This window comes from Corvus kubaryi, unplaced genomic scaffold (genome assembly GCF_017639235.1).
Source record: "Corvus kubaryi isolate FWS band 111438036 unplaced genomic scaffold, C.kubaryi_AGA036_p1.0 37353, whole genome shotgun sequence".
NCBI classification, from domain to species: Eukaryota; Metazoa; Chordata; class Aves; order Passeriformes; family Corvidae; genus Corvus; species Corvus kubaryi.
In genome coordinates this window covers 3,595,246-3,620,038 of record NW_024581115.1, presented here as the reverse complement: position 1 = coordinate 3,620,038, position 24,793 = coordinate 3,595,246, and the positions used below count along the sequence as shown (strand labels likewise).

The window sequence follows — 24,793 nt, the reverse complement described above, 5'->3', positions numbered from 1 at the left end:
CCTTTTATGAGTCAACCTCTTGCTGCTTCAGATATCCCTCTGGGGCTCCAGGCTGCACTACTGCCCCTGTGAGTGAATGAAGTGCAGAGCCTGGGTTCAGGTTCCCAACACCAAGCACTGCAAGGAAAGGCTCCAAACCACAGAACAGTCAGAGCACAACTGGAAGGAAATGATGGATCAGAGAAAGGAAAACTTGGAGGTGAGTCGATGAGGAGAATGGGACTAAGGGAAAAATCCTACAGCAAGAAAACCCATCAGTCTGCAACATCTTCCCAAAGGAAAAAAGATTAGAAGGCTTTAGTTGGGAGTAGTTGGAACTGTCTTGGAGATAACATTACCCAGTGATGGGCAGGGAACAAACCAGCACACAGGACAGGGAAATTCCTTAACGTATTTTGTCCTCTCATCTCTTTCTCCGTTAAAGCCTTCTCTCCGTTTTATCATTTTTCTTTCTCTTTGTTTTTCAGCCAATTCTGTGGATTCTCCCCAGGCAGAAGAGAAATTTCCACCCATCACAGATTTACAAATTCTGTCAGTGGGTAACAGAGGATGGAGCAGTCAAGATTTTGTTACTGATTCGTACTAACTCCACCAAGCATTGACTTATTTAAAGGCTGAAATCCAGCGTCTGGAAGCCTCCAGTCAGATCTTAGACTATTATGGGATGCTGGCAATATATTTACCTGTCTGACACTCTGACCCTGCACCCCAGTGGCCAGGGGTGCAGTGTCTGTACACAAGCTACAAGCCCAAAAGGGTTCTGGCCAAGGTTTTTTTGGAACTTCTATCCACAGGCATCTCCCTGCCCCAAGGAAGGGGATGGGGGAAAAGAACACAGTCAAGACTGCAATTCAGCAAGCTTTAAAAACTTTAAACCTTTACAGCTGCTATAAAGTCTGACAAGGAATGAGAATTTTTAGAATTTAGTACCTCAGGAAAGATGGAAATCCAGCCACTCTCCATAATATCTTATGACCTGATTGCAGACTGAAACTTGTCCAAGCATCTTTACAAGTTATTAAAATAAATTTTGAAAAAAGGCCATTAAAAAGTACATTCCAGTACTCTGGGAGCAACTCTGTAAGAAACAACTCAGTGAATCAAAAAGTTTGTTTCACCTCAGTCACTCCAAGGAGGGCAGCAAAACCACATTTGAGATTTCCACAGCCCAGGAAGGCTGATGCCCTAAGGAAAGCACGCTTGGTGTGTGTAAGGCACAGGGTCTTACTGCAAATGTTGGTTCCTTTCCTGTACCACCTATTTTGTGCTGTTCTGCACCACAGAACAATCTGCAAAGGGGAAAAACAGCATCTCCCATTCCCCCCAGCTGCAACTCTGATACTGAAGCAAAAAGCTGCTGCCCTGACAGCAGTTACATACAATTAAGGGTTCCTCAACAATCAGTGTCCCAGCATTCCCTCTAAACTTGCTTTTTTTTTCTGGTCTAGGGTTGATTCTATTCAGACCCTCTTGGACACTCTGCACAGTGCAGAGTTCATCTCTTAACACCAAATCCTCTGGCCTCCCTCTCTTTGAACAGGACTCTATCATATGTAGGTGTCTGGTCACCTCATTTCAGCCCCCCTTCTGCACTTAATACTCCAATACTCCTGGCCTAGATCTCTAAATCCTGCAACAAGACTTTTGTTACCGAGATTAATGGCAACTGAATTAGACCCTAAATCCTCAGTACAGAATAGTTGTTAATATTCTGTCCTCCTGGGGGCTTAAAGTTGATTCAGCTTCTCTACAGTGCCAAATGCAGGAGAAAATAATAAATAAAAGTCTGCTTTTATGTGCTGTTGCTAGATAGTCATGTGTCTGCAGAGCTAAAGCCTTCCACAAAACAAAAATGCTGAAATTCTTGGATGAGGAGGAAGGTCAGGAACACTGCCCAAATTTGTAGGGAGCTTAGACACAGGAGTTTGGTTTGACTCAGTGCAAAGACAGGACCCCAGACTGAATCTGAGTTAGAAAGTGAAAAACTGGAGTTCACAATTCTTCAGAGACAGGGTTTTAGAGCAGATTGGTTTGTAACACCACTGTTATTACAGGGAATGGGAAGATGAATCACTGCTTATATAAACAACTCCTTTGACATCAGACCTGCTCTGATTAACTGCCCTGGACCATCTGTGTGCTGGACACACTGCAGCAGGTGAAAGATGCTGCTCATCAGTTTTCCAGCTCCCCTCACCACACCAACTTCACCTAAATCACTACAGGAAAAAGAACAATTTGATGGCATTCTCCCTTTTTTAGAAGAAATGAGAACAATTCACATCAGAGAAAGGAGATCCTCAATGCTGTCAAGAATCACAGCATGAACCTACAGATAAAAAGAAAGCAGAAAGCTCACGCTGCTATTTTAAGACCAATAGGGAATTGTCTGTCTTCCCTGAGCAGATTCTCCCAACTCATACAGAGGAAAGCACAATCATTAATATTAAAGGAATTGAATCCTTAAGTTTCTATTTTCATTCACTGCACAAATTGCTCAAACCCCTTCTTTTCTCACTCTGCACAGTCACTCTTGTAACGTACCTGCAGTGATTCCAGCGAGCTGCCTGGTACCTGGATCACAGGTCACATCCATGCAAAGGGAACATGTTCCCTCTCCCAATCCTTGTTTCCATGCAGCCCAGGGTCTGTTCCAGAGTTCTTGCAAGCCTGCCCAGCTGTGCAGTCTAACAGGGATTCTGGCTGGGCTGTGCCCCAAGAGCAGATAATTACACGTGTATGGAAGGAAAGTGGCATCAATAATTCAAGCTTTCTCATGGTACCTTTTGAACTTTTCAACCAGCAACACCAGCAGCTGGCTTGCAGAGTTTGGGATAAAAGAAGAGGTGGGATTTCACTAGGTAAGGGTCAGATGTGGTATGATGAGGTGCAGCCCCAAAGAAAGACTGAAAATATCAATTCCAAAACCAGAACAGATCTGTTATAATGCAAGAGGCTACCAGACCAGGCACAGTGAATGCTACTAAAAAAAAAGCTTAGGCCAGTGAAAAGAATTAAATCATAGTCCCCTTTCTTCTGCATCCCTGGAGTTTTATTCCAGGGAGCCAAGCACGGATAGCTCAGCCTCTGCTCTCTCCTTGCCAATACCAAGCTCTCTGCTGAAACAGGAAAGCTCGGCACTGAAAAGACAGCAAAACTGGCACCATTTTTGCCCTCATTATGCCTAAATCTCAGTCCAAATCAAGCAGAATGACTAAATCTCCTTTCAACTCAAATTTCCAAATAAAGTCCTTCTCCTCTTACTTGCAAACAGGCGGAGGTTACTCACAGCCAGTGCTTATGTCCATGAAACTCTGTTTAATTCAGGGATGGCTTTGCCATGCCTGGGTTATTCTCAAGAAATCAGGTAACAGAGCAGACACAAATGCTCAGTGTGAGCTGTACGTGCAGCCTCCCTCTGCTCTCCCTAGGCTGCAAAGGGACAGCACAGGGAGAGCAGGATTTCACTGCTCTGAGGATGTCCCTGGCTCTTCAAAGTTTCCCGGCCCCTTCCAAAAAGCCTTTCCAGAGGAGCTGGAGATTAAACAAAAGGAACTCAGGTGTGGCCAGCCACCAGAACAAGTGACCCAAACATGAAATGTGATAAGATTTTAGATGCTTTGCAGCATTAGTTTGGGTGGGACCTGTTTGTCCATCTCTGTCCAAGAGCCCCTGGCTGTCACGTTCTGTACCTTGAGGGCTCCTCCACTAAGAAGCAAAGATAAAAACAGGAGATTGAGCTGGAGAACTCAAGAAACATTTTACCTCAGCTTTCTGTTGCTGGATGCTCCACTTCTCTTAGTTCACAAGAATGAGGCTGTAGAGCAACAGTGTAGTGAATTATTTCATCACGTTCTTTTATTAACTGTCCACAAATAACACTCTATCCCTTTCTGTAGAAAAGAGAAATCTCTCCTGTAAAGCCCAGAATGACTGATGGCATCTGGATCATGAATTCCTTAAAGAATCTTGGAAAAAAGCCCCGGGGCTCTTAGCTCTAAGCTTCTAATGTGTGTGGCAGGGAGGAGAAGCTGCTCTGAAAAATTCAACTCCTGAGGAGGAAATGGCTCTAACAAACTTCATCAGTATCAGCTGGAGCCTCTTCAAGGCTCTGCATAGCCCGGGCAGCATCGGAGCTGCTTCTTTGATTTCTGTGATTTGTCAGAAGCCTGAGGTGCTTGGGTTTCACCCTGGGGTGGCCGAGATGAAGGCACTGATCACATTCACTTCAGACTCCTGTCTGCTCTGAGCTATCTGAGATGAGAAAGGCTAAACTGGTGCTGTGCAGATACTCCCTCCCCACCCCAGTCTCCAGCCTGGCTGCCCCAGCACCTCTAACCTGAATTCTCTGCACAGACTGAACATACTTGTTTGCCTTTTAAAGTGCTGCTGGCAAGATGCTGGCAGTTGGTTCATATCTTGTTAAGGGAGAGGGAGATAAGCACCAGGAAAGATGAAACCCTTCCAGATTTCAGCTCCAGATCCCTGAGTAGACTGGATAGTGGAGTTTCCTAAAGATTCCTTCATTTATACAAAATACCAGGTCCTTTCAGGCAGCACTCAGCCACCATGATTTTAAAAAGTTATTAGAGAGCGATAACACATCAGAATCACCTTTTCACTGCAAATTCTTCTTATGTCAGTTACATAAAATAAAAGGATTGATGCTATTGCATAAAATAGAGATGAAAAGGTAACTCCATTTTTAAAAATTACTAAGTCACACAAATAAAAGAGTAGAAACTGGCTATGACTGATCAGAGGAATGACACTTTGCATCAATTCCCAACCACCTTGTTTGCTTGGTAATAGCTCAGGTAAAGAGATTGGTCAAAGCTATTCGTAGGGACATCTGTTTTTAAGATTCAACTTGCTAAATGTATGAATAGGGTCTCCTCTTGGTTTCACTCCACAGCAAGTAGAATTGACAATCCAGTCAGAACCCTGAAGCCTGTAAAACTTGTTTAAAATTAGTTTTCTCTTTTTTATGTATTTCCCTCCCCCCACCCCCCATTACATTAATATAAAATATCTCCACTCTTGCTTCCATATCATATGCTGCCTCATACTGACAGAAAATATTCTCCTTTGAGCCTGTACCCCAGGCTACTGAGAGAGAATTCCTGACCTCTCATTCCTGACCTCTCGCTGTTTCAAACTGGTAAGGGCTCTGCTGCCTTCTTCCAGCTATTTTAAGATGGGCCAAAAGGTCTCCAAGGGCCTCTTCCCCAGCCATAACCCGAGGAACACAAATAAAGTATTCATGATTGCAAGGAGAAACCGAAACAATTAAGTTACATAGGTTTGAAAACAGCCCCCTTAAATATTTCAGGAGCACTTTGCTGCGCAGTTGTCTGCGTTCAGCAGGGCTGGATGATCCTGTTACATCAAGGCAGTGTCCCCTGGCCCCATCCCTGGGGTCAGAGACAGCCCCAGGCTCTGTGCAGGGATGGACCTGACCTGGCTGAGCTGAAGGACTCTGCCCCGTGCTAAGACACGGCTCAGACTTGTCCCTTCTAATCCCCTGAGTGACCTCTGTGGTTCACGTCTAAAAGGAGCAAACCGAGGAGGCAAGGCTGGGTGAGCCTGTACTAAACTCAGGCCTGGTTTGGTAACACCAGTTTGGCAGCACCAGGGAGCTCCTGGTAGAGCAGTGCCAGCAGCAGCAGCTCTGGCATGGGCAGCAGCCAGAAACAGGCCCGGGGGTCATCCTGCTGCTCCTTCTCTGCTGCCGAGTCCTGCGCTGCTCTGGGACTCCAGATGTGATGTTTGTACATCACACTTCCTTTTCACTGGGCACACGGAGGAACCTGGGTGGCCTCAAATGAGCTGTCCTTGCTCTCCTTCCCTGTTCGGTAGAGAATTCCTTTGAGTCAGTGAAATGCCCTGGATTTGAACTGGGTTTTAACCCAATTAAACATGAAAGCAAGAGGCTGTTTAATGGTGGGGGGTGGGCTACAGCCCCCAGGGCTGTTCTCCTGTGGGAATGAGTGCTTTGCAAAAAGCAGCTGAGCCCCTAAAGTACAAATCAAAGGCTCAAAGTGGAATGTCAGATTGTGCAGACTGAAATGATTACACCCAGGTAGTTGAAAATCCCCAGCAGATTCTAATAAGCTTGCAGAGATAAAGGTAGAAGGAATCATGCAGCTAACGGTGAGGTCTCATGTTACAGCCAGAGTGACTTTGTGGGGCCACTCCTTCCTTCCAGGGTCTTTCTTCTACATTGCCCAGCTGTTTCCTTTGCACCAGTTCTGGTGGTCACCTCAGTGCAATTTGGTCTTACAGGTAAGCTGACCTAATGCTGAGCTTCCTCTTAAATGAGTGGTCTGCTTGCCTGGAATTGCTCTTGCTGGTTATTCCCTTACTCCAGATCATAAGGCATTAGTTAGCTAAAAATCAAATTTAAAAGCACAGATGTGCACCAACAGAAGAAAGGGAGCAGGAAGAAGCAGCATGGGAGGGCAGCACAGACCTCAGCCACAAAGGTGAAACTCTTTTGGAGCTCCTGAACTCCGGGAGGGAATGAGGAGGAGGGTACAGGAAGGCCACAGTACCTGGAAGAAAGTTTGGTTTGCAAACTTGGACAGAGGCTCTGTGAAAAGCAGATTATCCTACAGTAGACTAACAGACTTTCATGAGACACCAGGCCACTCACATTTTTTATGCCCTGTGATATTGTCTTTACACTTTTGAGGCACAGGCACTGTTATTATGCTTCGCTGCTGAAGATCTGAAACAAACTGGGAGTTGTTTGCTGAGCCAGGCAGTTGAAGACACTCAAAGACTCTTTTCAAGGGGATTGCTTCCAAACTTGACATTTATTTTACAGGATGACAAACATTTTCTCTCATTTAATATTAACTGCCCTGTATCTTATGCTCTGTTCCACTGCAGATATTTAACTCCCTTAATCTTCTGTACATAGATCTCTCCTCATTTTATGAGAGGTCTCACCTCCCTGTGCACAGAAGAGATCCTCACATAAATCTCTCTCACCAGACATCACTGTGACAAGGAAATGGTTTATAGAATTTGAGCCACTTCCATGCAGGAAACCAATGAAGAGTTCTTTCTGTGCATAAGCAGATGCAGAACAAGAAATTATCACAGCTACTTTCTGTTCCTTCTCCTCAAAGAAAATCTACCACGTTAATGGTACCTGCCTCCCATGTTATTAATTAATGAGGCACATGGAACTCTGATACATTAATTCATGCCTGTGAACTGAGTTACTGAGAAATGAGCATTTTTCTTGTGCACTAAAAATTAGTAGTTGAAGATCTTACCCTCAAACAGGATTTTTTAATGGTTTGAAGAAACAAACCTCTAAGGAACAGCTGAACGGGCACAGAGAACTGTCAGGAGGAATCTGCCTGTGCAACATCAGTTATTAACAGAGATTAATTGGAGCAGGAGTGGTTTCCATCCAATCCAAGATCCGAGGGTTTAAAAGGGCAAAGCACTTCAGAGAGATGACGTGGTATTATTTTACTTTGAAATCCTCATGTACCACTTACCACAGTCCCAAAACAAGGGGTTTTAAGGATGGACCCTGGATGCTGCCCAACAGAAATCCCAGTGCCTGGACTGACACTGCTCTTCAGCAAAGAGCTCCAGGAGCCTTTAGGGCTGAGGTATTGCCACCTGCTGTGGAGCTCCAGAAAGTTAAGTATAAAATTAAACCAGTCTTTTTTAAAGGTTAATTCCATAGTAAGTAACTATCACTTAATGCTTAAGTTTTATTATTTCCAGAAACTGTGCCTCATGGATCTACTTTAACAGAACTGAATTTCCTTGAGATGGATTTTTTTTCCCCATCTTCGTTACATTTGACATTCAAAACATCTTCCTGTAATGAAAGCACAGGCAAATATCACCAGGTCTGAACTGTGAGCAAATTGTCACAGCACTGACAAGATCACAGGTAATCAAACTGATTAAGGACTGCGATACCTCCTTTGGTCACAGCCTGCATTTCATCTGCTCTTATCTGTGTCAGAATAAAGTCAGGAGGATGTGTTTGTCTGCGGAACAATCACACCCTTGAAAAATACCTCTCCCAAATTCCACTCCTGTGGCTAACTTGCAGTTTGGAATAAAGCTCCCTCAGCTATAGCTGAAGCCACTTTTGCCTCAATACATTGCCTAAGAAATAACACCAAGCCTTTTCTTGATCCTGCCATATTCTCTGCTTCCTTGGACTCTTACCCCATCAGGGCTTGAGCTGCAATATCTGACTTTGGGGTGATGTTCAGCAGCTCAGAGATGTCCCTGTGTTGCCAATTTGGTTTTTTTTAAGAGCTCAGCCTGTTTTTCAAGGGCTCAGCACAACAATCTGATAAAGATAAGTTCCCTTTAAGGAAGAAGAGTGTAAGCAGAATCCGAGCTCCATTTTTTGAAGTCCCTGCCTTAAGCATAAGCAGAGAACACGATTTTAAACAAATGAACAACATGCAGAGGCTGGAGGAATAAGCACACAGTGCACAGACTCATCTGCCAGAGAAGCAAACAGGAGGAAGAGATCCTTGTCTTTTGAAGGGGAAGAGTCAGGGACAGGCTGGGCTCTGCCCTTGGAGGTACAGGTCCTTCCAACCCCGGGTGACTCTGCCTGATGCTGTCAGCATGTGCTCAGGACCATCCATCTTAAAGAGGGCTCCCTTGCCAAAATGCTCTTTTAAAATACAACTTAGTTCTGCATACAAGAGCTGTGCCACAAAGAGATGGAGAGCCTCAGTTTCTACTCATTTAGCTGGGGAAGAGGTGAGCAGAGGGAAGAGCCTCAAAGTATCTGTTTTCCTCCATACTGAAACAGGCCACAAGTGCAAGGAGCCTTTTAGCTCTCCTGTCTTGGTTGTGTTCCCAGCAAACCCATCCCTCCATGGATCAGCCAACATGCACAAAAGGCACGAGAGGCAAGATGGAAACAAGGAGTTTGGTGCTATGACAGTTTCATTGCAAGAAAATCATACTTGAGAGAGGCTGTTTCTACCTAAGCTACAGTTGGGACAAATTAACCAACACCAGGATGATCTCGAGGACCATCCTACTGCTACAGCAGCCTTTTCACACAGGGATTTGCAGGTCCTCTGGGAAGCTGCACCTAACCTGGAAAGCGTGTCAAACACCCCCATCATCATCATCATCATCGTGCTGGAGAAAGAGGTTGAGGTGCTGCATGGAAATAATCCGAGCACTTTGGGGCTTGTGGCTGTGAGTGAAAGCATTGAGTTCCCTGTGACCAAGGGCTTGTGGCAGATACTGAAGGAATTTTTCCACCTGGATTACCCCAGGGAATCAGCTACAGCTGCAACACAACCTTGGTCTTTGCTTGAGAGAGATAACAAAGTCTAACGTGGTTCAGCAAGGACTGCTGGGATTTAGAAGCAAATTTCCACTAAAGTCTGTCTCATCTTTCAGTCATACCAGTTCCTGCTCTAATCAAAGACATCCCAGTCCATGAGGCCACATAGGCAGTGGTTTGGAGGCTGAATTTAGGACCATAGTCCAGGCATGAATTTAGTTGAGCTGCCATAGACACAAACCATATTCTAAGAAACAGACCAATTAACCTGTAAAAAAAAAAAAAAAAAAAAAAATTCATTCTCTCACTAACCAGACAGGCCTCAGGCTTCATGACCAAGACGAAAAGTACTTTTCCTTCCAACATGATGTTCTTCCAATAGAACTGTTAGACAAATTCTGCAAATAATCAGTTGCTAAACATCTGAGGAAAGCTTGCATTACTACTGAAAAGTTGAAAAAAAAAAAAAAAAAGAGCTCCAGGCCAAGCTTTTCTAGGAGTAGAGAATTTTGGCAGCAAACACACCACCCTATAAAAGAGCTCACGTTACCAGAAAGCATTTGACCTAAAACTCAGGCCACTATAAAACAGCATCCCATATTAAGGACCCAATATGTGTACTCAGATGTGGAAAATTTATTCTTCAGTTGTGATCCAAGACTCTCCCCTCTGCAGAGCAGTGGGTCTGTGGGGGTCAGGGAACACTGTGCCAGCATGGCTGGAAGGATTCTTTCAAGTCAGTGTTAACAGCAGCTCGTGTCCTGCAGCCAGGGACACTTCCCAGTGCCAGAGCCCAGTGAGGCTGCACGAAGCAGAAGGGGAAAGCACTGCCAAAGCCTGACTGGCAATAACCTTAATAAGGGCCAACGAGCCCTTGGAGTGCTTCCAAGCATTAAAGCATTAGCTCTTGGAGAGGGCCAGCAAACTTCTATCAGATCCCAGACAAGCAGTTCAAGTGAAAAGTAGAGGTAGGCACAAAATTCGAGGGGTTTGGCAGCAGCTGAATCCTCTGATCAGAAACAGGCCATTATTTCTACTGTCAGCTGAGGGGCAGGCTAAGAGTAACCACGAGGCTCAGAAGGCAGTTCCTGAAAGGGAGAGATGAAGAGGGATTTTTTTCCCCCACTACATTCAAAAGCTGCTTACAATCATTCATTGAAGGCTCCGCCCTTCACGACCATCTCATCCCATCACCGATTTTACTTGCTGCTCGTTTTCTGACAGCACATAAATGCACCCTAATACTGTCACAAGCCTTTCCATCCCCTCCTGCTCAGCTCAGAACACAACTGAAAGCACAGTTCCTGAGTTCCAGTCTTGCCTTGCTTTGTCCCTTTGCAATTTCTCTTATATTTTAGGCATAGCAGCTCTAAAAGGATTCTTAACATCTCTGCCCACGAGTCAAGGAGCTCATTCCAGTGAATCCTTCAGTTCCAAAGCTCTGCTAGAAAAAAAATCTGCCATTATCTCAGCACATACCCCTAAACTACTCAATTCCATTTGTAGTCAGGTCTGTACTCTGAGGAAAATAAGAAGCCTGGATTAATTTTTCTGTCGCTGTTGGTTTTGAATCTAAATGCAATTTAGGGTCTACAAGTAATGGCAGCATTTTTGTGACTCCCTCACTCTTTCAGTGGACCTACTGGACTTTTCAAGTTATGTGGGTGAAAATAGGGAGAAGATAATAAATTGCTTCTGCCTCTTCTGAGCAGGACTGTCCCATCTCTTCTCCCAAGCCTGCCAACAAGCAAATACTCAGAAAAGGCTTTAGAATCAGTCCATCTGTGAGGAGCAGAAAGAAGCAGCTGGGTGCACCAGGATGATGCACATGCACAGGGTCACACCAGCTCAGAAGCTGCTGATTAAACCATAATTTCCTGTAAATTTGCAGCATCAGTGCCTGGCACAAGAGGTGGAAACAGCAGGACACCTCCCTGCCAGCCTCAGTTCTGCAGCAAGAGACAAGGAAATAATGAAGCAAACAGAAATAAGGAAGTGAAAACTACTTTGGAAATGGAAACTGAAAGAGAAGGCTCTCTAAAACCTCATTAGCAATAAATTAGGTCTCAAAGGAGGTATTAGTACTTGTAGAAGGAAGGGTGCCTGAAGCACCACCTGAGCAACTCCACAACCATTTTTTCCTGCAGAACAGAATGTGCCATCCAAGTGTTGCAGGTAGGAAAGGATCCCTCAAGCCTTGCTTGGGAAGATCAAGACAGAGCCCGAAACAAGAGAGCTTCCAAGGAGAGGTTTCCAAAGCATGCCAAGGACAGCAACTCAGCACCATTCCAGGAGGATTTAGTTCTTCCTCACTGGCTGTCAGGGCTACAAGCAAGTTACAGGGGAGAAATTTCAGAATACTTTGTTCTTTTTCTTAGCTGGAAAAAAAAAAAGTGGTGTTAGGTGAGGGATAAAGGAAGGAAATTTTTAACGAGGAGCAAACTGCTCTATGCAGTTTCACCAGCTTCAATTCCAAATCCACTGGCAGATAGCACAGCAGCACTGCCAGATCAATCCTGTCTCCCTTCAGTGTTATCACCCACAGTATTCCAGGACAAACCAGCAATAACCTTCCAGGAACCATAATCTGAACCAGGGCCTTTCCTGGCACCAGCCCCATCCCGTAGGGATTGCAGGATGGTGACACAATCACTTTGCTTCTCCCACCCACCACCCTTGCTTCACCTCCAGCAGTGCTCTTTGCCCCTCAGCTCAGAGAGGGCAGCTCCACCTTCTCCCAGGGATCTGTGGGCAATGTGAAAGAAGCTGCTGAAGGACAGAATAGATATGAGAGGAGACAAGGATCACAAAAGGGAATTCAGAATTTTATTTCCAAAAAAAAAAAGAGCAATGTAGTGTTGAAACAAAAATCAAATTCAGTTAGTTTTCCTCCGATTTGGATGGCTACAAAAATAGATTCTACCCAAATCCATAAAGCCAGTTAACAGTACCATAACAAACAAACCCCAAAATTACTCATTCAGATACCACATACAGCAGCCACAGGAATCTAGCATATATTACTTGATGTTTTTTTTTCCTTAAAGTAAATTTCTAAATGTTTCCGTTAAAACTGAAATACCCATAAGATTTTAAAAAATTGTACAAAAAATAATTGTTGGAGGTAACAGTGTGCGTTTATTAAAATCCTGCGCCAAGGCAGTAAAACATTTATAATTTAAAACCCAGCCCAGTAGAAAAGAGAAATGTGCAAACATTTGAATGTTAGATGTACTCAGAGGCTTGTGGTGCATCAGACCTGGCATCCACTGCTGTCCTAAAGCAAGGCAGGCTCCAGCAGGAGAGGTCTCCAAGAGGCACTAAAGGGGAGGCAGAGGCAGCAAGCACAGCACACGAGCTGCAGCTCCCCAGTCTGGCTGCTGGGAGCACTGGTGCCTTCTCCCCAGGGACGGTTTGCCCAGTCAGTAGTGTTATGGCACTCGATCCAATGCCAGGAAGTCCTCAGTGAGTTCTGGTCAATCTGCTGTAGCAGGGAAAAATGCAAAGCCATTTTAAAAGGCAGGCATTGAAAGCTAATGAGAGCTAATGAGTTGATATGCTCAGATTGTTGCTGGGAGTTCTGGCTACCTCACCAGCTCACTTTGTGATAAGACTCAGGAGCCTTCAAAGGATTTTTAGCTCTTCCTTTACCACTTCAGCATGTAAGGCACTGAGCAGTGCTCACACACCACGCAGCCAGCAGATTCTCACCCTGAAAATTCGGGTCAGAGCTCTGCACAAAGCGTTTAAATAAGCTGAATTTTATAAAGAAATTTCATTCTACTTTCTGCCTCCTTTGGCTACTTCAAATATCTTCAGCCTCACCTACCTCCTCCATTACTTAGTCCGTGTCCTAACGGACTTCTTGCCGAATTTCTTTCTGCATAGCTCCTGCAATGACACAAGAAGAGATTCCTTATTGCAATGCAGTCTCATCCCATCCACTCCCAGAGGCTGACAGAAGACCAGGATGAGGTAGTGTCCAGAGGAAGTGCACAGAGCAGAGCATGTCAGGCAGTCACTGATCCTTCCACACCAGCAGTTACCAACCCCACCAAGCTTCCTGCATCCGTTGCAGACAGTAGTCCTTTGCCTACACTTGGTAGCCCCTGTCCCTTGACCATTCTAGGGAGATGAGATAAAGCCCCGCAGCCGTGGTGGTAGCTCAGCTCTATTGTAGAGACAGAATGGGAGCAGAGACACTGAACACATCCAAGGGACAGTGTCAAGCCAGGATTAAAACTCCAGAGTCCCATCCTTGACCAACTAAGCCCGTGTGGCCTGCCCTTAGATCAGCATGGGTTGACACAAATAGAAACCTGTATGCGAATACTCAGAGTCCTGTTCCTTGGGGATGTGGGAATGTGATCTCTCCTGCTTTTCGGAGAGAAAGAGACAAAGCATTATTCATAAAAAACGCCAAGGGACAGCATGTGAAAGAGAACCTGACTCGCATTATTGCCCTTTGGTAGCTTGTGGGATGCACACATGACCAGATTCCAGCACAAGGATCCCTGCCATCAGGTGGGCACCCCCCTGCTGTCACCTCAAGCTGCCCTCCCCCAGCCAGCCCCAGCCATCAGGAAGAGAAGTGGGCTGATACTCACCCTCTGCCTCCCTCCAGAGTACTCTGGATCTCCTTCAGCACTTCTGGAAAGCAGAGGGTTAAATGAGTGAGCCAAACCAGAGGGGATCTGCTTTGAGGCAGCTGCCTGACCACATTCCACCTCCCCATGAACAGCCTCCAGAACCTGCCTCCCACAGCTCAGAGGTCAGTCCTTGGATCACCACTGCCTCTTCAACAGCACCAGGTTTTTACTGGGCAGGCTGGCACACAGGACTGAAGCAGTTGTTTGCCAGAGGAAACATTGCCAATCCCCGTGTACCAGAGCTCCAAAGGAACTGTCTGTTCCAGCTGTCATCTTACACAAGTCCTACTGGAAATAAAGATCCTTCTCTTATCTCAGCAGGGAACGAAGCTCTGCAGAACAACCCTGCCCGAGGGCATGGTTATCTGTCCAACCCCTCATTTCTGGGGATTCAAGACAACCCAGCATTTCTACCAGTAATTGCAGATCCCTTGGAACTAGAATCCACAAAATTCCCAGCAGTTTTCTTCTTTTCCCACCCAGAAAGGCACCTTCCCTCTCAGCAGCAAGACTTCATCTCACTCACTTTCGTCATTGAGTAAGGCATGTTCCATCAGCCTCCCAGACTTCCTTCCTAAAAAAGAGTAGGGAAAAAAGCTTTCACCTAACAATATTCTCCCCTTTACCTGAAATAAGTGCAGTTTTGGAAACCCACAATGGAACTGGATTTTTCCCCCACGTTAAGTACTTTTTGACTTTACTGAATGCTTCACAACTAATCCTTGAATCTCACACACTGAACTGTATTTTCCAGCAATACTAGTTTGGATAACAGAAGATTCAAATAATTTCAGACCTTTCCTCCAGCAAAAACTCTGTTCTAACCTTTAAGGGAATCTTCCACACACAATTTACTTCAGAGGTGTCAACTAAAATACCATCCAGGCAGGTCACTATGTTTCCCTCACATCCCTCCTTATTTTTCCTTATTTTTCTTAGGTAGAAAATATCAACTGTAGCAATAGGAAAGACATTTTGAGGTTTACACATCACCATGCTACCTTTAGTACACTTATTTTTTTTCACTTACCATCTTCTCCACAGTCACCTGGACTCTTTCCTGGTCCCCTAAAAAAGGAAAGGAGACAGAAAACAATTACTGATGCTGAGGCACAGGGGTGCAGAGAACTGTTCCTGGCAGCTGAAAGAAGCTCCAGTGCACATCAACTAAATGGTTTGCTGAGTGTAGGAAGGGCTTCACCACATGCTGGTGATGCAGAAGTCTGCAGACACCACAGAACACTAATAACCTCTTCAAATAAAATTCCTGTAGGATCTCTGTGAGTGTCAGATCTACTGTTACTCTGTTCCAAGAGGAGAGGAGGAACGCTGGATTTCCCTTCACAAAGCAACAGCTCAGCTCCAGCACTTGGGAACAAGCAAAGCAAGCCAGGGCTTGCCCTAAGTTAGTGACTCCAGCTTAGGGATACCAGTTCCAGTGCTTCCTGCTGTGTCCTACCAAATGTACTCCAAGTAGGAAAACCATCAGGGGGAAGGTTACATTTCCTGATGCCAGTCCCTCCATAGAAAATAACTTCAAAGGGGTTTTTTTTTTTCCTCCCTACTCAGACACAGTCAGTGTGCAAGAGTATTACAGAGTTTACCTGGATTTTCTTGCAGCATTCTCTGTGCCAGACTTGTTGTGCACTTGATTGTTGCTTGTCACTTCTGGCATGTCCACGATGCACCGGGGCTCCACCAACCATTTGGTGGAAAGGGAAAACCTCTCAAACTCCGACGGCGAGATCAGATAGAAACCTACAGGTGTTTGGGAATTTACAAGGGCAATTCTCAGGAAACAGTTCCAGAACCAAAGGTGATCCAAAAAAAGAACAGATCTAGGCGTGGTCTGTTGGCAGAAAGGGTTTGCTTTTCCTTCTACCTAAGCAAGGAGGGATCATTGAGGAAGATATTACCCAGCTCCCCCCTCTGGTTAGCCTAGAGACTGTGCAATTTAAGATTATGCTGAGAGAGATGTCTGCTGTCCTGTGCTGACACTTAGGAAAAACAGCACAGAAAGATGCAAGAAATGAACTGGAAAGCAGCAATCCATCTTCAGCAGCCATAAGATGCTGGATCCCAGTTTTGCAACGTGAGTGCTGAGCCACAGGCATGTACAGGAGGCACAGTGGAGACATTTCCCCAGAGCCTGCTGCTTGGAGAGCCATTCCCTCACACCAGACAAGAGGAGGGTGGCCAGGTGCAAGTTACCTAAGGAGCACATCCAAGCTGAAAACCACTGTATTCGTTAACAGTAATGGAATAAACTCACTCCTGCTTCTGCTAACTCATGTGTTGGTACCTGTTGGGAGCTGCTACTGCCTGGAAACACACAACGAACACATTTCTGAAATACTCTCACATGTGTACACAGCCAGCTGTAAACACTAAGCCCTTTCCCACTGTCTCAAACACACAATAAGAGGGATGATTTGGGGGAAGCCCACCTCACCTTGGCCATATTTGGTGAAGACACAGGATGCAATGCCACTCACATCCTCCTTGCGGATGCAGGGGTAGCGGATCTGTAACTTGAGGAAGGGCAGGGAGATGATCTGGATGTCTCCCAGGTTGGTCAGCACTGCCAGGTCGTTCTCGCTGTAATCGTCGGTCTTGCAGCTGCCGAAGTTGGCAACTGTCACCTTCCGTACCCTGCAGCCCTCCAGGGCTGTCAGCTTCAGCTTCAGCTTGGAGCTGACCTTGGGCAACGTGAAGACCTGTCACAGAAACGAGACACTGACACCTCTTCCTGCACAAAGGCAGCAGCAGCAGCTCCCTGGGACATCTGCTGCTCCCTCCCTGGACAATGTTTCCATTCACAGGGAATACACACAGGTGTAACCAGAGCCAACCCCCTGCTCACAAGAAGGAATCAGCCACAGGCAGCGTGAGAATCTGTCTCTGTTCTGACATCGGTTTTACCCTTCAGGCTGTTACTGTACTTCTCCCCTATTTTTCCAAAACTCTTCCCTATTTGGCTACAAACTATTATAGAAAGAGAACAGGGTTTGAGTTAAGTGTGCAAAACAAGAAACCTTTAAGCTACTTCACAAACATACCTACAAATTCCTGCTTGTGCACTCACCACAGAAAAGCTCTTACCCAAAAGCAGAAGCAGCCTTGTCCGAAGAGTATAATGTAATATAGGCATAAAATTTCTTTATTCAGCACTATGCTGAACACCCAGCTCACCAGCACACATCTGATTTATGGACTGCACCAAACAGAAATGCTGTCCCATGGCTGTTATTCAGGTACAGGAGAACCAGCACACCCAAGAGTTCTCTCTCCACTGAGCTGTGCGCAGTGCTTTAGCAGATTTCATGCACAGTTCATAGGCACCTCCCCCCCTTTAAGAGGTGACATTCACCTTAAATTGCTCTTCAGATACCACCAGCAGCTGGTGGCTGCCTTGCATATCAGGACTCTTGGAAAGGTCATGTGCTACTTCTAGAGGTTCCGGGAGGGGAGTGCTGCGTCCATCCAACACAAGTATCCCCACAACGGGAGCCCTGTGCATCAGCTGAATCTCTTTGGCTAGACAGGCAAGATAAGGAGGGAAAACAAACAGAAAAAACAAACAGGAGTCTAGTCAGAGACACTGTTAGAAACTCATTCACATCCTCTCAGAGCTGGAGACCTATATACTGTGGTTATAGAAATGCTGCCTAAAAAGATTTAGCAGTTGAAGGGCATTCTGACTGGACTGATCTGTGTTAAACAGAAACCATTGTTACATAAAGACATCAGGCCCAGCTGTCAGAACAAGGGACATGTGCAGCAAGGGTTGATGGCAAACTTCAGTGACAGCTGACAAAAATTCACATTTCTGAAGTGAGTAGGAAACGAGGCTGAGGCACATGAAGCAGTGCTGGAGCTCCAGTTCAGCTGCTGCAGTGAGCACTGCTTAGCTCAGACACTGCCACACTTGGCTCCAGTCACTGATAAACAGCACTAATTGAGCCATCCTGCTTTTCTGCCCGTAACTCCTGTGAGTGATGGCTCAGACCCAGCAGAACTCTGCTTTCACCAGGCACTTACCCTGCTCTGCCCTCACAGGCTCATCCATCCTCCTCTCTGCTGGAGGAACACGTAAACAGAAGGCGTAGACTGTCCCTCCATTGGTGCCAGCCCACAGGGACGGGCAGTGCCGGGAGCCTGGAACAACAAAAAGGCCCATGAGCAAGGCACCATCCATGACACCCTTCAGCAACAGCTTTCCCTGGCTATAAAAACCTCCCTCTGTTTGCACCTTAAATAGCTTTGTATCTGGGGGGACTTGCCAGGCAAACTGGAAGTTCTTACCATTCTTTTCCCAATACACCAGCAGCCCTCAGAAAGGACGCTGCACGTGAGCAAAGGCAAAAGTACCACCACACGAACCACCACAACTGCTGTGTCCAGTTTTCACACATTTATATCACACAGGAGCAGAGTAAACTTGTGCATGGTACCAGTTTGGGCTCAGATGCACAACCAGCCCCCCCACCTTCACCAAAATTAAAAGGCTCTGCTGGAGATAGGGGTGAACTTCAGAGCAATGAGAGAAAGAAAAGTTTATACTAAAAAGTCAGATGCCATTCCAGCCCATTTGAAAATCATACATAAAGACTTGATTCAAAGATGAACTGCCACTTGCTTCGGACTAGCCAGCAGCCCAGAATGGCTAAATAACAATTCTGCATGACAACATATGCTCTTGTTCTATATTGGTTTTTCAGCACAGCACAAAGTAGGACACAGGAGGTGCCGAGTTTTCCTGGCAGTAAATCCTAATACACTCCTTGGCAGAAGAAGTAAAAACCCATTTGGAAGAAGAGAGAGATGCTTTTCCTACTCACTGTCTCTCAGAAAGGTATCAGCAAAATACAAGGTTCGCACAAAGCCAGTGAAAGAGTCTTCTGCCGAGCGGGCTTCGATCTTGCGCTGGACTGGAGCAAGTTCCATCTCCTGCAATGCGTCCTGGTCAAACTTGGCATTTGCTTCTTGCACCTTCACAGATGAGGAGACACATTGTCAGTCAGGGATAGACACAGCAGGGAGAGAGAGGGGGGGTGGCAGCAATAGAAAGGCACAGCAGGGTCACACCAGTGAACTTGTCCTCTGAACTGATCTTCTCTAAAAATGTGCCTGTTTTTATCTAACAGAACAGCATCAGAAATTGCCATTTTTCCCTCAGACCAATAGCTACTGATTTGATAGCAGGGCTGAGACCACCTCCTGCTCTAAGCAGTCTCAGCAGGCTCCAAGCTGTAAACAGACAGACCCCAAAAAGGTGAAGCCCTCACCTCTGAGGCATTCCCACTACCTCCTCGCCGCTTCCTACTGGACACGCGGCTTCTTCTGATCCGCCGGAATGACTGACGGAGGGACTTCTTCAAGGATTTCACCCGAGACAGGGGACCTTCTAAGGCCAACTGGTCACTGGGATGCAGTGTGCACCTGGAAGAGGGAGACAGTAGCCACGTGGTCACTTTCTACTGAGTGGCAATTGCTCCCAAGAGTCCAACAAGTATCCTAAGTATCCACACGAATGTTGGAACACACTTATATATTCTGGAAGATCTTCAATGGTGGAGAAAAAAGAAGCAGAGCTTCTTGCTACAGTGACAGCTCTTGAGAAATCACTTATCACACCTTGCTTTGTTAGTAATTCCAGGTCATCATGAACATAAGGATTATCACAGACCCCCTGGAAAGATGACACTTACTTGACAAAGACCAGTTGCTTCTGCTGATGGTCAAAAAGCCCAAACCCATGACTGGTACCAAAGGCCACAAGCTTCCACTCTGAGTGCAGGGCCAAAGAGGTGACCACAGCTGGTGGTTGACACTGGACAAGGACAAATGGCTGAAAACCAGCTTCAAATCGAACAGGGCCATCTCGAGTTTTTAGCTTCTCGTGACCTTTCCATCGATAGCCCTCTTGGTCCTGCAGGAGATCTGCTTCAGCATGGTCCACCACGTGTTCTGCATCCTCGTCGTTCAGTTCCATCACCAGCACCTGAAAGTAAGAGAACCTTTGCTACAGCTTTTGCTGTGCAGGCAGATCTCCAAGCTGCAGCCCTTCCCTACAGCTACTAAACTATAGCACCTCTCAGGACAGGTAAGTAGCAGCAGACAATGTCTAAAATACCAACTAGAGAAAGCAGAAAATCCCAGAATGGTTTGGGTTGGAAGGCACCTTAAAGATCACCTAGTTCTAACTCCTGCCATGGACAGGGACACCTTTTCTGGTCAAGAGTTCCATCCAACCTGGCCTTAAACACTTTCAGGCATGGGGCATCCACAACTTCTCCAGGCAGCCTGTTACAGTGCCTCACCACCCTCACAGTAAAGAAGTTCTTCCTATCTAATATCTAATCTAAACCTACTCTCTTTCAGTTTGAAGCTACTCCCCCTTGTTCTGTCACTCCAGGACCTTGTAAGTAGTCTCTACCCATGTTTCTCATAAGCTCCTTTCAGGTACCAGAAGGCTGCAAATTAGATGACCCCAAACCTTCCTTTCTCCAGGCTGAACAATCCCAATTCTCTCAGCCTTTCCTCAGAGCAGAGCTGCTCCATCCCTCTAATCAAACTTGGTGGCCTCCTCTGGACTCACTCCACCAGCTCCATGTCCTCCTTGTGCTGGATGCAGTGCTCCAGGTGGAGCTCACCAGAGCAGGGTTCCATGAAGCATTTCCAGAAAACAGATCAATTTACCATGAGAAAAATGAGCATTTTGAATTTAAGCAGATCTCCAGATTACTCTGAAACCTGCACTGAAAACAATGTTTATGTTGATTGTTCATATTCCAATACCTGTCCTGCTGTACCAGCAACAGCCAAGTATCCACTGTATTTACACAGGTAGATCTTCTGGATCCCAAGTCTTGGATCATCACTGTAAGGATCAAAGGTACCAACCTAGGCAAGAGAACAGAGAGGGGCTGGTCTTTAACTGGGGCAGGAATCAGAACTGCCTGGGTTTTCAGAAAGTTTCTACAAGCAGCAGCTCTCTTACCTTGCGGAGTGGAGGCCACTCATCCTCCCCCAGGGTGTTCATGTTGTCATTGGGATCAGCATCTGTGAGGAACACTCTCACTGTGCTCAGCTTATAAAGGAGGTGCAAGCAGACACCAGAGGCATCCCAAAACCTCACTGTGCCATCCTCATGCCTGGGGGGAGGATACAGGGACACACATCACACAGGAGAACAGCACATGGAGGGTAAAACGGAGGGGGAAATACAGAAACAGAAAAACAAACCACAGAAAGATTTTTGGCAAATTGGGTATTTTTTGTGGGTTTTGGTTTTATTTTGTTTTTAGTTTTTTGGGATTTTTTAATATCCAGCTGTTCTTGGTGATCTGACACCATTACACCAATTTAAGATTACGCCAAAAAGACATGGAAAAGGCAGAAAGCTTAGCATATGGAAGGAAAAACTCATCCAGGTAAAAATATGGTTACTGCGAGGGAAGGGAAAAAATAAAATTAAAAAAAAAAAAATAAAAAAAAAATCAAGCTTTAATCTTAGTTCTCCAGGTGAAAATTTGCAACAGTCTTCCAACACAAGGGTAGGAGCTTCTAACATGCTCCATCAAGAATGAAATCTGAGGAACAGCCCACTGAAACTCTCAAAAGTGCTTTGAAAAGAAAATGGTACATTTTTATGCAATGAGACCATCTCTTTCTAGCTACTTCCACCACTTAGCTGGATCTGTTCAGGTTGATCAAAGCACACAGGAGTCCAAGCTAACCTGTATTTTAAGATCCAGAGTGTAAGGCAGAGGGAAAAATGCTTCAAAACATGCAGGATTAAGCTCCACTTTTACACTGCTGCCTTTGAACCAGGCTGGATTAGTGTCTGCACTCCTACACACTTTGCGAGTAGGGGGAATGGATAACACATCAAAACTAAAAATCAGCCACTTTCTGGGTTATCTGTGGACATCATGACCTGTTTGCTCAGAAGCAGCAAAATCAGCTGGCTTTACAAAGCCAGCAGCACAGCTTTGAGACGCTGCGCTGTAAAGCTGCAGCCTCCTCCCTACAAGATGAGCAGACTTTAACTCCACAGGAAAATCGCAGTTAGTTCAAAAGGGGGAACTGGAACTGGAAAGGGGTCCCTGATGGTCCTCAGGTCAGCACCTACCCTGTTAGCAGCATGTCCCTCTGTGGAGGATCCGGAGCGATGTTGGTGCCACCGTCAATCGGCCACGGCTACAAATACAGTAAGAGAAGTGTGTGACCTCCTAAGCAGTAACAGTGTGGAGAGAATATAAAGTCAGCAGGAGGGCATGAACTCCAGTGCAAGTGGCAGTGAAACAGTCCATGCTGTCAGCTTTTGTTTGCATTACATGTTCCCATTCTGACACCAACTGTGCCTTTTAGAAGGCATTCTACGTATTTCCCCGAGAAGCTTCATGCTTTTACATGAGAACTTTGTTACCCCCGACAGCTGGGAACACTCAGACTTTCCCTCTGGCTTGTCAAAGCTTAAAAAAATATCACATTTTAATTCCCCAGTGTGAGTAACTGTACTGGTGGTGCTTTGGGAAAAAGCCTTTCTCGACCCTATTAAGAGGCAGGACAGTGTCTGGTGGGGCTGAACCCTCTGCAGATCATCAGCAGCACAGACCACCCACACCCTGGGCACTCACTCTGTCCTAAACACGTGGGAACACACAGGGGGACACAAAGCTGCCATACCATACTGGAGTAGTGAACGTTCTGCTTGCTCCCAGCACTGATAATCCGCTCCCAGAGCTTCAGTGGGATGTTGGAGACGTGGTGAGAGCAGGTGATGGCTGAGCAGTGCAGGGAAGCCAGGTATGGAGGGTGCACTGCTGGCCAGCCTGCACTTTTCAAGTCTATCACCACGAGCTCTTCTTCTGCCAGCACCACCAGGGCAGAGGGGTCATCGAATTCTGTAGAAACAACACTCATTGAGGCTGACAAAACTGACATCCAAGGTCAGTGCAAACAAGCTTCCTGTAAGGCTGCTTTGAAAACCGTAATCACACAGCTCCACATCAACATTTTTGTTGGAAAAAACTTTAAATGCTTCTGTGTTAACTGGGCCTATTGAGTGTGAATCTGAAGACACAGATTTACTGCAAATTCATGTTTCTTTACATCACTCCTGGGACTGTGACAGTGACTTTTAATAGATTCCACCGCAGAATGAAAAATTTGTTAACAACTGACTAAGTAACACAAAGCTCATACCTACTACTGTAACAGCCAGAATTCCTCTACCTACACCTAATTAACAGCACTGGGTGGAAAGACATGCATACACCCCAGCAGTGACCCATTTAGTGCTGTGTTAGGACCACAGTCCATCCAGGCTAAGCTGCTTAAACATGCTAATGCCTTGGGTTCTGCAGAATGCTTCTCTGCTTGAACTGACAAGTATTTACAATTCAGCTCTCTTTTCATTTTCTCTTCTTCTCATACATTGTGACACATCCTCTAGACTTTCTTTTTAAAGATGTGTACATCACCAAATAATTCTTATGTATATTAGGGACAACTACAAAAGAAATATGCTAATGTAGCTTGACTGGTGACATCTGACACAAACAAGAATTTTAATTCTAGTTACAGTGGAAAATCTTGAGTGAAAAAAATTTAGTCTACAAGGACATTATTGCAGCAAGGCTCACGAGTCAGCCACAGCAGCAAACTGGTGGGGAAAACCGAAACCACAGGCCAGTTCACAGCAGTGACAATTAACACAGCTACAGAAATCTGAGTGAATGTAAAACTGGAGTGGGGGTGATAAACAGAGAGCCATTAGCAAAGTACCTAACTCAGCTTTTCCCTGACCTTCCCTCCTAAACTGTACTTCTACTTCCCTCCTTTACTTGGTTGACTACCTGGTATACACTTGCAAGAGGTACATATCGACAACTGTTCACTCAGCAAAATTAAATTCAAGTAATTAGTACTTGGCATCACTAGTGAGGCACCCCAAGTTTCACCTCTGACTAGGCCCAGCCACAACACATCACTGATTAGTTATGTTTCTTCATGAAAAGAATGTTTTCTGTTCAGTTTTACTTTGCTTTTCTATGTGCCATCATTTGCAGTTGCCCACAGGACTTCATAACAAAACAAATAATATCATCCCTGTACTGTTACAGCCCTGCAGTTTGCTGTTGGCAACATTAACCAAAAGTGCTCTGTTTTAACATTTTTTTTTCCCTGCAAAGACACACATCTGAGCTCATTTCTTATGGCAAGAATCTATTTTAAGTTGCTGAAGTAGCAGGCACAGTAGAATTTGTCATGATTGCCATACACTCACCCACCTCATTGAAAAAAAAAAACCAAAACAGGAAGGGCTGGCCTTTTAAAAACTGTTTCCACAGCATATTCAGGGTAGTGGAAAGTCACCAGCTACGACCATGCTGCAATGCATAAGCTTTGTGCTTATTAAATTAAGTGGCTTTGGTATACAATTAATACCTTGGTATTGCCACTGCAGGGAAGACTGCTTAAGGGCAAACAAGGCAAGCTACGTAGATCCACTAAGCTTAGGCAATCAGCCACAAGGAAGCTTGTCAACCACAGAAACCTCATTTTATTGTAAAAAACTTCCTCACCTAAGTGCAACAGTTTCAGTTTCCTGTAGCAGCTCCTGTCTGAACCCACTGGCAGTGGCACTAACTAGTTAATTCAATTCTTGGGAAGTAGAAATATAAAGCCTGTTAATTCAGTTATTTCATCCTAAAGGATTTCTAATCATATCCAGAAACTGAACTCTAAGCGGTCCAACTCTGACCTAAAAAGCTCAGGTTTCTTTAATCTTTAAGATTTTTGTTCCATCATGTGGAATCTCCACTCTGACAAT

General features: G+C 45.4%; 2 protein-coding genes across 7 annotated transcripts in view; both read right to left on the bottom strand.

The window, feature by feature from the left end:
* MYO15B (myosin XVB) overlaps positions 1–2,728 on the bottom strand; it is a 45,910-nt gene extending 43,182 nt beyond the window's left edge. The window contains exon 1 of the mRNA XM_042032236.1: positions 2,545–2,728. The gene's annotated coding sequence lies outside the window, so the exon portion shown is untranslated. The remainder of the gene's footprint in view (positions 1–2,544) is intronic.
* A 9,377-nt stretch (positions 2,729–12,105) lies between these two features.
* The window catches only part of LLGL2 (LLGL scribble cell polarity complex component 2), a 33,551-nt gene continuing 20,863 nt past the window's right edge, over positions 12,106–24,793 (bottom strand). For 2 of the 6 annotated variants that reach the window (XM_042032542.1, XM_042032545.1), the window contains exons 12-28: positions 22,645–22,862; positions 22,088–22,155; positions 20,954–21,107; positions 20,752–20,856; positions 19,662–19,954; positions 19,239–19,392; positions 18,792–18,942; positions 17,992–18,108; positions 17,321–17,487; positions 16,403–16,667; positions 15,555–15,708; positions 14,981–15,018; positions 14,477–14,524; positions 13,909–13,951; positions 13,621–13,678; positions 13,131–13,192; positions 12,106–12,785 (exon numbers count right to left, since the gene is read on the bottom strand). In XM_042032542.1, coding sequence (XP_041888476.1) covers positions 13,139–13,192; positions 13,621–13,678; positions 13,909–13,951; positions 14,477–14,524; positions 14,981–15,018; positions 15,555–15,708; positions 16,403–16,667; positions 17,321–17,487; positions 17,992–18,108; positions 18,792–18,942; positions 19,239–19,392; positions 19,662–19,954; positions 20,752–20,856; positions 20,954–21,107; positions 22,088–22,155; positions 22,645–22,862 — 2,087 coding nt within the window. In that variant the 3' untranslated portion in view covers positions 12,106–12,785; positions 13,131–13,138. The remainder of the gene's footprint in view (positions 12,786–13,130; positions 13,193–13,620; positions 13,679–13,908; positions 13,952–14,476; positions 14,525–14,980; positions 15,019–15,554; positions 15,709–16,402; positions 16,668–17,320; positions 17,488–17,991; positions 18,109–18,791; positions 18,943–19,238; positions 19,393–19,661; positions 19,955–20,751; positions 20,857–20,953; positions 21,108–22,087; positions 22,156–22,644; positions 22,863–24,793) is intronic. The other 4 variants (XM_042032543.1, XM_042032544.1, XM_042032546.1 and 1 more) reach the window with 4 other exon arrangements.